General features: G+C 31.8%; 2 protein-coding genes across 4 annotated transcripts; both read right to left on the reverse strand.

Moving 5' to 3' along the window:
* Positions 1-450: 450 nt before the first annotated feature.
* LOC130612574 (ELMO domain-containing protein 3-like) lies at positions 451-5,737 on the reverse strand. 3 transcript variants are annotated; one of them, XM_057433906.1, is made up of 5 exons: positions 5,681-5,737; positions 3,689-4,127; positions 2,920-3,258; positions 1,915-2,122; positions 451-1,428 (listed from the first exon to the last, which is right to left on the reverse strand). In XM_057433906.1, the coding sequence occupies exons 2-5, from the start codon at positions 4,119-4,121 to the stop codon at positions 1,128-1,130; spliced, it is 1,281 nt and encodes a 426-aa protein (XP_057289889.1). In that variant the 5' UTR covers positions 4,122-4,127; positions 5,681-5,737; the 3' UTR covers positions 451-1,127. The 3 variants fall into 3 exon arrangements, with proteins under 3 accessions (XP_057289889.1, XP_057289888.1, XP_057289890.1); XM_057433905.1 differs by lacking the exon at positions 5,681-5,737 and having other exon boundaries at positions 3,689-4,332; XM_057433907.1 differs by lacking the exons at positions 451-1,428; positions 5,681-5,737 and adding an exon at positions 1,448-1,637 and having other exon boundaries at positions 3,689-4,340.
* A 456-nt stretch (positions 5,738-6,193) lies between these two features.
* LOC130612573 (F-box/WD repeat-containing protein 7-like) lies at positions 6,194-12,127 on the reverse strand. The gene is made up of 4 exons (XM_057433904.1): positions 10,288-12,127; positions 9,800-10,116; positions 8,431-8,683; positions 6,194-8,090 (listed from the first exon to the last, which is right to left on the reverse strand). Exons 1-4 carry the CDS (start codon positions 11,004-11,006, stop codon positions 7,487-7,489), a joined length of 1,893 nt encoding a protein of 630 aa, XP_057289887.1. The 5' UTR covers positions 11,007-12,127; the 3' UTR covers positions 6,194-7,486.
* Positions 12,128-12,359: the final 232 nt, after the last annotated feature.

Consider the following 12,359-nt stretch of genomic DNA (forward strand, 5'->3'; position numbering starts at 1 on the left):
ACCACATTTCCACGGGACAAAAGTCCACTTCGCAATTCGTGAGAACGCAAAATAAACTATACTATACTTTTTTTAAATTTTTGATTAAAATTCCTAATATTTTCCTCATTTTCGCAGCCATTTTGAGCTACAATTTTCTACACATTGGAACATCAGACTAGCTTACTTCCAGAACAGTCTCTAAAGGTTAATGCTCTCTTAAAAAATTCTTTGACAATATACACCTAAAATTCCTGAAACTTAAAAGAAATTGCTGAAATTCATGACATTACTGACTCCACTCTGTCCACCCTAATTAATTTTTTCTGTATACAATAAATTTTAAAATTTTTGCTGTGAAAAAACCCGAACCAATTGGAAACGTGCACAAATGTTTCGAAATAGACATACCAGGTTATTTACTAAACGTTACGTGTACATTATATTAACTATTCATTAAAGACTACAGTATCAGTCCATTCAACTTTTGTTTTGGTGTGCTTTTCGAAATCAATTTACATCGACTTTTACACATTAAAATCAATAGTATAGTTAATAAATAATCTCTAGAACCAGCTAGAGGTAAAAAAAAAGTATTCCGATAAAAAAAATTGCAATTTAAAAAACTCATTAGGGAGCATAAGAACCATGAAGTTTCACCAGTAATAACCATTAACTCTATGTACTGTCGATATAAACAAAATTATATGCAAAATTTAATATATTAAGTATATGCGCTTAATTTTACACAATTCTAGTGGATACAATGCAATGTGTACAGTTCCAATATGACCAAAAAATTACAATATATACATTTTGTTTTGTTATAAACACACGTGAGTAATTGTATGATCCATATGCTAAAAAGATAGATCCGAATTTCTGTAGTGGTTGATTTCGAATTCCATCAAGTCGAATTCATACCACATTTATTAATATTATTATAGTTAATGTTCCACGTTGCGAAAAAAAATAATTTGAATCCCAATGAAACAAGTCAGTAAATAAAGTAATGCATCACAAGCTGATATCTCTGCTGGTATTCCTGTGACATGAAGACAAACACTATTTCAATGACTTCAAAGAATCCTCATATAACATAGCGTTTTTCGTGCAGTCAAGGTATGTTCTCCTTCTAAAGACATTTTTCATTCCTCGAGATCTTCGACTCCAACAAAACTCTGAATTTTTTCTGTTTCTTTTAAATGAGTATCTTTTGAAGTCAACTTAACAAAATTCTTCATTAAATCAAGTGGTTTCTTTTTTGCATAATCTTCAACGTTTTTCACCACGAATCCAGACTCTGTCATAGTTTTTCCTTCTGTTTTCCAAATATAGTAAATCTTGTGAAATATAGCCACGTAAAGTTCGAGAAACACTTCGAAAACTACTAGATCGAAGTCATTTCGATATTTACCGCTTTTCTCTTTCATTCTCGCATTACATGTCCTAAAACCAGAATGAAAAAAAAAGACTGAATACGTAGTTGTAGTGTAGCTCTGTCAAATGTAGTGATGTGGTAGTTGTCTCGACAATTTTGTTTGTCGAGTGCCATATTACTTTTTTCCGAGACAGCAATGCATTGACTTCTCCCACTTCTTACTACAGAAACAGCGAATTAGAGGCTGGCCAGCCAATTTTTATTTTTATTTTTCCGGCTAAAATAAAAAGTTTCAAAATTGCATATTACAAAACATTCTCAAAGCCTTATTCAAGTTGTACTCAGATAACTGAGATTTGTACAACAAAAATTCCTGACTTTTCCTCGACTTTATTTTTTCTTGATTTTTTTTCTAGGATCTCCAGGTTTTCGAGATTGTTTGCGACCTTGAATTTCCAACGCAAAACCCTGAGCTCTTTAGAGTTTCTTTTAAAAAAATTGCATAAAATTTTCATACATTTTCCTCAATATTTCTTTTCAAAAAACTGACTCACTTGTTCAGCTTCCCTTCTCTAAGTATCTGTAACGCAATCCTGGTCACGTTAATCGACATGACAGAAAATGGAAAATTTTGAATCTCATCTTGTGACAGGTGATATACAGTAGCTGCCAGTTGGGATGTATCTTTAGATGTGATGAAATACAGAGTGGTGAGAAGTCCAAGCATGCCACAACCACGAAGGTCTGTCGACGGGTCATTCCCTGAAAGAAATAAACAACACATGAAAAGGATATCGTTTTTTTTTTAGTTAAGAGGTTTACATCATTTCGTTGTATCGGGTTGTGAGCCAAAACTTTTCCTAATTATTTTCCCTAACCAACTTACCTGATGTTTCCTGCTATATACCAGCAGAATAAAAACAGCTATGTTTCACATGCAAAGGTTTGGTTGGAAAAAGAAAAGGAAAATCAGCCTAATTTCCATTTATTGAATTTCTTCCTGCGATCGATTTTTTGAGATGGATTTTATGGTCTGAACATGCGCATCGTAAATATTTTCATAGCTGGAAATTGTCAGCAACCGTAAAGGAAAGTGAAACTATGTGTTTGTTGGGAATGAAACAGGAGTAACAGAATATATGGTACTTCTGAGCACAAAAACGATGAGAAGTAAACATCCAAGTTTAATACACAAATCTTTATTCACCCTTCTTTTCTCTTTTTCTTTAAAACAATCTTCAGGTCGAAATTCGCTCCTGTCGTTTTCTGAAGCACAATAATAATAAAATGCTAGGTTGTGCCATGTTTGTTTATCATTTTCCATCGATCGCACGCTGTAGTGGAAGTCAATATTCAAGAAATCCGATCGCTAGTGCAATTTCGATAAATGGTAAATTTAGCGAGTCCGCAGAAAACCTCTAGCTTTGATGAGGATATTAAAGCAAGTTAGCAAGGAAAAATTATTTTAAGCATATGCACCACAATTTTGAGACATGAAAATGGCTCCCTTTAACCAAAATTTGAATAACAACTATACACGGGCTTAATTAAAGGATTACCTTGAAATCCAATATTCTCCCAATGTTGTCCAAACCGGGGGCAGTCGATTTTCGTTTTCGTTAATTTTCTGTAAACCGTTTGTAAAATTCTAATATGCGTCTCGTTGGAATTATCAAATGTAACTGCAGCTAAAACAAATATTAAGTCTCTTTCTTGTGTTAAGTTTTTCGATAACTTCGGTGGTCCTGAGATGATGTGCCATAAAGATGAAACACCAGTGTGACGAATGTATGGACGAATTTTGTTGTTGTAGTCGGCTAATTTGAGTGTCTCAAAATGCTCCAAAGCTTCCGTAAATGTAATACAATCAGAAGAACTTTTCGATTTTGTGGAGGGTTCTAGATTAAAAAACCCTGACTATAAGCAAAGATTAATAGACTGGTTTACTGTTAAAGTAACCATGAGCAAACTGAGCAAAAAAAAAAAAAATACTTTAGCACAAACCTATTAAATTGGTATGGGGCGTTCACTGAATATTTGTCTATTAATTCATTCGAAATATGTTCGAATAATAAATGAATGTTCGAATTAGCAGCTTTACACATAATTTCACCATGAAAAGGACCAAGAAATTTGTTCAATAGAGCAATAATCACCTGAAGACGTGTACATGTTTAACACAAGAACAAAAATAAAGCTAATTTCAAATGCTAATTGTACAAACATGTGAAGTCACAGTTAAAAATTAAATCTTACTACAGCTTAATTTTTCATAGTCACACAAACCGGCCAATGAACAGTCTTGTCAATCTCCAACATCGACATTACCTGTGGATATTGCAATTTCTTGAACATTATTCCATTCGTCTTTCGCTTGCATATACTCCAGAGATATCTGTTCACTTGACGTAGTTCTAATGTCATTGTCCTGATTGTCAATACATGCAACAATCTCATTCATAGGTTCTTCTATCCCTTCTTCTGCATTTACAGTTGGTATTGTGACATTTTCAGAATCAGACTGATGTATTATTTCAGGTTGGTTAGGTTCATTTACGGAATTGTTATTTTTAGTTTCTTCAGTTGCACTGTTGCTTGGAACCTTGTCACCCTCTTTGCTTGTGTAACGCAGTTCGTGTTCATCATAATCAAACTCATCATCACCTATGTCTTCAACTTTTTGTTCTTGTGTTAAATTTCTGAAGGCTTCCTCACCAGCAGCATCTAACCCAGTGATGACTTCGTCATCTTCTGTTCCCATTACTGTCTAAAAACAAAGATATTAAAAAAATTTAGATTGAAGATTGAATTTATACTAAGACACCACTTTGAAAACTTCTTTAAAAACTTCACATCCTGAAATCAAACTAAAAATAATAATATCAGTAGAGCCAAAACACCTAGTTTCAATTTTTATTTCTGTGAAAGGCTGTACATTTCAATGAAATGAATTAACACTTTAAAAAATGAAATTAGGAAAGCCATAAAAAGCCATTATAACAATTTCGCATACAACAATATTTCATTTGGTATTTATTTCCCCCTATCAGCTAAAAGCGCCTATGCATATACTGGCTGCTCATCGAACTACAAAAGAAAATTCAAGGACTAAAAACGAGAAATTTAGTTATCAACATGAATTACAATTTGAAAATTGAAAAACAATTCGTGGAAATTAATACATAATACAATCAGAAACATCATAATTTTAATACTATTGTCTTTTTCGATTGCCCTTAAATTTCTGTAGATACCCACACTTAATGCTTGGAAATTTTAGTGCCCCATCACCTACTTGTTTATAGAATGTAAGAGCACTGAGTGTCCACTCAATATTAACTTCTTATTTGCCTGACAATTTTGGACTGAAATTCTCAACACTTTTCTCATTTTTCCATTAGATGTTAAGAAATTACATAGTTATTGGAACCTTGGATTACCCTAAAAACATAAATTTGAAACAAGCATATTGATAAGAACTGTAAAAAAAGGGTATATTTTTTAAAATTTTATCTCAAACAGACCTGATTGACCGCTTCAACCTAAAATTACCGACATTTCCCTGGCATATTAAAAATTGATGATACTCTTGCTTTTTCCTGACTTTTTGAGAATATTTTTAAATTCTTGACACTTTCTACATTTTCTATTTATTTATTTTTATTTATTTCCTTATTTAAAGTCAATTGTGCAGTAGTTAAAAAAAAACTAATTTAAATCGACTAAAAAACAAAACAAATAATGCTCAACAAAATCTTAGCACTGGGTTACATATTTTGCATGAGCAATCAGTACCCTTCCAAGACCGTATGGAACGACGAAAACTCCAAAGCGAAGGAGAGTTTTTGACGGAAGATGGGACAGATAACCATAAAATTCCTGTACGATTAGCAAGACTATTTAAACCCTACGATAGTGTGCGGTAAGTCGAGCGCTCTACCAGATTAAAATTACGTAAGTTATAATTATTTTCCCTAATGCAAAAAATTTCAGACATATAACGAGGCGATAATCCGTTTAAAAATTTATATAATTCTTTCATAAGACTTCTTAAGTTAATAACGTGGATGGAACTACTATTTGATAAACTAAGAAAACCCTCAAAACTAGATATGTTATCATTATTAATTTTTTACAGTCAGTTTTCTTCAGCAACAATAAGTCCAAACATACTGACTGTAACATTAAAAGCTGATTGCTGTAGTGTCTGCTTTTTCCTGAACTGTCACATGTTCTATATCAGAAATAGCTCCAGGTTTACTAGGATAAAGGCTGTTTGTAAAATTAAAGCCATGACTTAAGGCAAGTGCAATCACTTACCTGTCTGGTGCACCAATTACATATATATCATGGTTTTTAATATTAGTATTCTAAAAACAACAACAAATATTACAGTATTCGCTTGATAATTAAATGTAAAGTAAATTTGTTTATATTGATATTTTAGATACGGATTGAAAAACATTAAAGTTTTAAACTTTCAAACAAGGCGAAATTAAAATTAGCTGATGCAGAGAAGTACACCAAAACTTGTTTTTTCAGCCCTTACATACAAATTGGTATTTGCCGCTTAACAACACGAAACACTAACAATAATTTTTAGCTCCTTATTACCAGCTGCTGATATAATAATTTTTACGCACAGTATTTGGTTTACTTGAATGAGCACTCCTTTTCAAATATAAGTAAAAAAGTGTCCCCTAAAAACCTCTTAATTGTAGAGTGCCTCACTTCGAAGTGCTAAAAATAAATTAGCATGTGTCTAATAAAGCTATATGTAGAATCCAATATTGTTGTGGTTGGGAAATATGAAAGAAAAACGAATCATACATGTAAATTTTTACACTTTTTTGGTGGCACAGCCATTATAATATACAAGACTTTTTTCTTTCTTGAAACCTTGAATGACAAAACAGCATAACATATGTAACGTTAAAACAACAACTGTTCAGTAACGCTGCCAAGAAAGTATATATCCTAATTCTTTCACAATATAGAAAGATTAAGCGCAGCAAATACACTTTACAAATTATAATATTAATGAAAAGAATAACATAATATATATATAATAGATAACACGTTTAAGTAACAAGAAAAACTGACAACAGGTTAAAGAAAAAACACTCTGACATTCGGAATGTTAGGGAATATAAGCAGGCTAAATAAAAATTGGGTTCTACAGGATTTAGGTTCTTGTAACACACTGGGTTGTCTTTAATTAGTTCATAATAGACTACGACAAATAAGCAAAATAAATGGTATCAATACGGAATACCATAACGGCATTAGTCGTCCTCATAATTATAGAGGCATTTAATTTAAGCAACAGCATATATTGATATATATAAAAATATAAAAATTATCTTTTGCATTCATCAACATAATATCACAATTCTAAATTTTTTATACATATTCATTGTATTATGTCAAACTAACGTGAAAAAAAATTGAAATTAATAATATACAACAAATTAAACGTTTGAACTAACCAGACGTGGAAAATAAATAAATAAAGAAGTAGTCTTTTAGTCCAGACCTTGTGGTTAATCAGCCACATAGGTTGTTAGTTAGTAAGTTCTTTAGTGAGCAGATCAGATCAATACATGGCTTGCTTTGTATTGTTTAGCAGAATTATAAGCATTACCATGTTTTGAAGTGGTGTCTATACTAAGAAGTGCAGCCAAGGAAAAGTAATTTTTAAGGCTAGTGTGGTCACACCTGAAAAGTATATTTTGTCAAGTATGGTCAGCGTTTTTTTTAAAATTCAAGTTCTTTTTTCATTTCTTAGTTGTTGGAAATGTGATACTATTTTTTGTCATGTAAATCTATACAGAATACGACTGGAAAAAAATATGTTAATTCAAATAAAAAAGAAGTTGTTGTGTGGGAAGCTGGTAGGTAAGATAGGTGTGTTTTAACACATTAACCAGTGATTGAACTTTTATTGGCCTTATGATATTGAAATTGGTGAGACAAAAAATCATATCTAAATTTAATAAGTTAACTAAAACACTTCAGAACCGCAAATATAAATATACACATACAGCCCTTACAAAAAAGTTTTTTTTTTCTTTTTTAAAAGAAGAAATATAAACTTGAAACCAAGTTACTGCTTCAAACAAACAATTATTTATAAACATCAAAATCTAACACAAGTAGTTTTGTTTCTTCAGTCCCATTCCTACTTCCAACGGCACAGACAAGTTTTCTCTCATTACATTTCACCCTCCACACAACACCTCCGCTACCACCGCTGTCTAATTCTACTAAATCCCTAATGAATTCACCAGTTTTCATATCCCACAGTTTCACAGAGCCATCATCCGAACTAGTCACAACAAATTTAGAGTTAAATTGCAAGGAAGTGACAGCACTTTGGTGTTTGTTAGGTCCTGACAGGGTATGCAAACATTTCCCTGTAACTATGTTCCAAATTTTCACTGTCGAGTCAGCATTTCCTGAGACTAAATAGTTATTTTTTAAAACCATTCCACTTGTCAATGACTGATGACCAAGTAAAGTGTGTAGCAATTGACCATTTTTTGCATCCCATACACGAATTGATGTGTCCAATGAGCCTGATACAATGTATTTCCCATCAAACTGTAATGAATAAACTCGATTAGAATGTCCAGATAATGTATGAAGACATGTCTCAGATTCTACATCCCATACTTTTACCAAATAGTCATATGCACCGCTGACTACATGCTTTCCATCAAACTGAACACTAAAAAACAAATTGTCTCCATTATTTAAACTGCTTCTGATTTTGTTAGATACAAAAATGGAAAGGAAAACACATGAACTTTTTAATTCATCTACCTGGACTAATAACAGAGTGATAACATTCAAAATAAAATCCAGAAGTTGCTTCATTTGTTTCAAAGAAGCTATGAAACCTACTTAAAAGTTTTGGAAAAAGGATCTGCATAAAAATTCAAAAAATTAAATACAACTGATAATACATAATACAACATTCTCTAACTGCTTATCGGTCACTAGAAGATAAAGTAACACAATCAAACGCATCTTATTTATATTCTACAAACACAGAAATTTAAGATTACCATCTGACAGCTGCAGCATGACCAATTAACACATGCAAACATTTGCCTTCTATAACGTCCCACACACGGAGTGTTCCATCTCTTGAACCACTAACAACAGAGTTTCCATGCATTGCCAAACAACGAACAGTGGAAGTGTGGCCTTGTAATACATGTATACACTCGCCAGAATCTGCATTCCAAACACGCAGAGTTCTGTCAGTGGAACCGCTAACAACTATGTTGTCCATCAGTTGAGAAGACCAAACACCACCTTAAAATATGAAAAAAAATTAAGGGACATCCATTTGGCAGGTACTATATTCACTCTATTATTCTCGTTGCGGGATTAGCATGTCAATCCTACACATGAAATATTAAAGAGGCAGGATTATTTTTTCAAAGCATAAAAATTGAGTCATGGTTTGTAAAAAGCATAGATACCACAAATAAATTTAGGGCAAATCTGTTCCGTTTAATTAAAAAAGCAACTTTGAACACTTATATGAAATTCTAACTTGCATGTATTAGTAATTGTTGTAAAATGCTACTTACACTGCTATGCTGTGAAAATATTTGAAAACATAGATACGGTAGACTCAATAAAAATTACAGCAATCGGCATGCAAGATTGTTGAATAGGAGGTTTTATTTTTTTGCCAAAAATGATTTTCTACCAAGTTGTGTTTTTGTAATGTTAATAAAAACTAAGTCAATTTCCCCTTATAATTAAATTAAAGGTGATTTCAAAACTACTTACAAGAAAAAATAAATGCTATTCTCAATAGGTGTAATGTGAAACGAGAATATAACACACGACGAAACATTAACTGAACTCTTAATATCAAAAAAATATAAAAAAAAACAAATTTTGGAGATAAATGGAAGAGGTGTGAATGGACTACAAACACAAACTAGCCTACATAAAGAGGAATGCAATAACATAATGTAGGCTGAATTAGTTTGGGTTCACCTTACATTAGGCTAAAATTTCATGACCAGGATCACAGAGAAAATTATCCAATTAACTTATTATTGGAAATTCATATCACGGAACATCACCAGGTTTGATTTCTTCTTACTTTGACATCTTTAAACAGGCCTGCTTGTTTAGAAAGTATTCTTAAATCTAGCTTATTTACTAATAAGAAATAAAGTTTTTAGTCTGTATGCTTTTTTTAACAAAAACATTAAAAACAAAAAAAATGTTAATCCCTCCTGAAAAATCTTCACATAAATTTAGACTTAGTAACGAAAAATGAAGTGTCAGTTTGTATGCTTTTTTGATAAAAACAGTAAAACAAAAGATGTTAAACCCTTCCAAAAAATCCTTACATAAGCTACTTTAATACTTCAAGCATTTAAGATGTATTTAAATTTTCCTTCTTACCTGTGTGGCCAACCAGTGTTCTAATAAGATTTCCAGTCACAGCTGACCAAACTTTAAGCGTATTGTCATCAGAAGCACTAACAATTTTGACACCGTCAAACTGCAGGCATGTCACAACGTGGTCATCATGTCCCTTTAAGTATTTTGCCGACCTTAATGGCTGACAACGCCAGTTCATTTCTAGCTTGTGACAGTAAAGAAATGACTGCTTGTAAGGTATTTCTTTGTTTTTTTTGGTAGAAGTTGAATTTAAATTTTTTAGACTGTCACTGATTGAACAAAACATGTCATATTCATCACATTTTTCCTTCCACAACCTTAAAAAAACAAATCAAAAACATGTCAACATCTACATCTTTGGCAGTTATAAACCACTGTTCTTTATTTGATAAACAATTTTGAATTAAATCTGTTTAGTTTTAGGTTAACATAGTTTTTAACTTAAAGATGCAGTCAATGTATGCATACAAAATGTCAAGCTTACTTACAAATTATCTTCAGCTAATATTCTCCAGTAGCGACATGTCTTAGCAGCGAAACACAAATCCTTGGGCTCCAAAAATGACAGGACATACAAAGCTAATTCTTTAGGCAACAAAGATATAAAGTCCCTTTGAAAGTGTGGCTCAATTTTTGCCATCATATGCCTTACTACAGACATGTCACACAGACCTATAAGATCATTTAAAGCAATAAGTCTTTCTTCACGACCCCAATCCTGAAACTGATCAAGCCATGGCTGCAAGCGAGCTGGCGGGCTTGAAGCTTCAGAATGAAGTCTCTTGCGTACAGCGTACCCAGGACTGGCACATGAAGGTAAGACATGAGAAATTGAACTTCCTATACTGCTACAGGGCGATACAATATCAGAGTTTTTTAGCTTTTTCTCCGGTGTGGGAGATTCGTCATCTGAACACGAACATGTTTGTGATGTACTCCTTCTAAATTGCCTTTTTAAATAAACGCTTTTGCGACGAACAGGATCTGCATTTTCATTATTGCCAAATTCGATAGTATATTCATCTTGTAATTTTGTTATCAGAGTTTTCGTGATTCCTTCCACGGCTATGAGGTCATTAATAGAGTTATATTTCGAATAAAGTTTGCGGTGCTCTACGATGATAGCTGCTTTTGCTTTTCCAATTCCTGGCAGTTGTTCAAGTTCTTGTATGCTTATTGTATTAAAATCTATTACAGGTCTGTCCATATTTTCACTAAAAAATCATTAGAAAATGCACTGATTTTCATAAAAGTTAACAACAAACCATACATTGAAAACAAAGTTACATCAGGTTAAATTTTTAGGCAAATAATATGGAATATCATTCCTTAAAAAAATGAGGGGAGAAGAGGGAAAAAGAAAAAAACTGTCATATTATTCTTTCTCAAATTTCAAAAAACCTGGAAGAAAGAGAACAAAAGAATTTATTTTTTATTCATTGATACAAATTATTTCATTCTGCTTCTTATTTTAACATGATTTTCCAAAAAGCATTCTCAATTTTTTTATTATTATTATAGGCCTAAACCCTACAAATTTGCCCAAATAATTCTTCAATAGTAGGAAAACAAAATTACATTAAATCGCAACAATTTTGGCCAAGGGTTATAAAAACAAGAAAATTTCAGGTCTTATGACTTGTAGCGAATAAAGCTTTGCATATTCAAAAACTGTGACGTACATGTCCTAAACATATATTTTTTTACTTATTAATTTCCCAGTTCTGTTGACCTGGCTTGTATATACACTCAAGAGGACTAACAGTTAGATATTATTAAAAGAAACCATATGAACTAATATGTAAATAAACTATGCAATTAAATGCCTAAGTTGAAAGCTAAGTCCTAGAGTGTTTGTTAGTTTGTTTACACGAAAAGAGTTTTAAACCCGTTAAGCCTCTGTACTACACATAGTATGAATATTGCAGTTTAGAGCGGTTGTAGCTGTCTAAGTTGCAATCTTGTTTAGTATGATTTTTAAGCACCTAGTGCTTAAGTGAACGGAAAAAGAAAAAAAAATTGGACCATGTATGTACATGACAATAACTGACAGCATTTAAAAACACAGACAATACAAATAAAGAACATTTTTTAAAAAATAATTTTTTTTATTAACAGATATAAATGTTTTTTAAAATGTTGGAACATTATAAAAAAACAAAACAGAAAACACAATAAGTAAAATATGAATTATAAAAAATATTTATAAATCATCAGCAAATTGTGACATGTAATTTCATGTTAATTGTCTAAATTAATTCTACATAAACTTTTAACCTGTCCAATATTGCACAAACTGAAAATTTTAATTTAGTTATTGGCTGCCTAATGTTGTTAATTTCAGCAGAATTTGCATAACTGGTAAAATTTTATACACAGGAAAAAGTTTATCTTCTTAAAATATATATGCAAACACTAGTCGATAGTTATTTAAAAAAAGTTGAGTTTAAAACACAATATAGATTAGATTGGAAGAATATGTATTATGCATATGTTATACTTACATCAGTAAAAAAACACAAATTGTAAAAATAAAAAAAAATGTAGCGAAATACTTCAG

The sequence above is a fragment of the Hydractinia symbiolongicarpus genome, chromosome 10 (assembly GCF_029227915.1).
Source record: "Hydractinia symbiolongicarpus strain clone_291-10 chromosome 10, HSymV2.1, whole genome shotgun sequence".
NCBI lineage: Eukaryota > Metazoa > Cnidaria > Hydrozoa > Anthoathecata > Hydractiniidae > Hydractinia > Hydractinia symbiolongicarpus.

Coding starts and splice junctions, on each gene's coding strand:
- LOC130612574 (XM_057433906.1), bottom strand. CDS start 4,121: ATGGGAACAGAAGATGACGAAGTCATCACTGGGTTAGATGCTGCTGGT. Junction 2,123..2,919: donor GGAGAATATTGGATTTCAAG/GTAATCCTTTAA, acceptor TATTTCTTTCAG/GGAATGACCCGTCGACAGAC. Junction 1,429..1,914: donor AGAGAAGGGAAGCTGAACAA/GTGAGTCAGTTT, acceptor TTCTGGTTTTAG/GACATGTAATGCGAGAATGA.
- LOC130612573 (XM_057433904.1), bottom strand. CDS start 11,006: ATGGACAGACCTGTAATAGATTTTAATACAATAAGCATACAAGAACTT. Junction 10,117..10,287: donor ATATTAGCTGAAGATAATTT/GTAAGTAAGCTT, acceptor TGTTTTTTTAAG/GTTGTGGAAGGAAAAATGTG. Junction 8,091..8,430: donor CATGCTGCAGCTGTCAGATG/GTAATCTTAAAT, acceptor TTTGTTTTTTAG/TGTTCAGTTTGATGGAAAGC.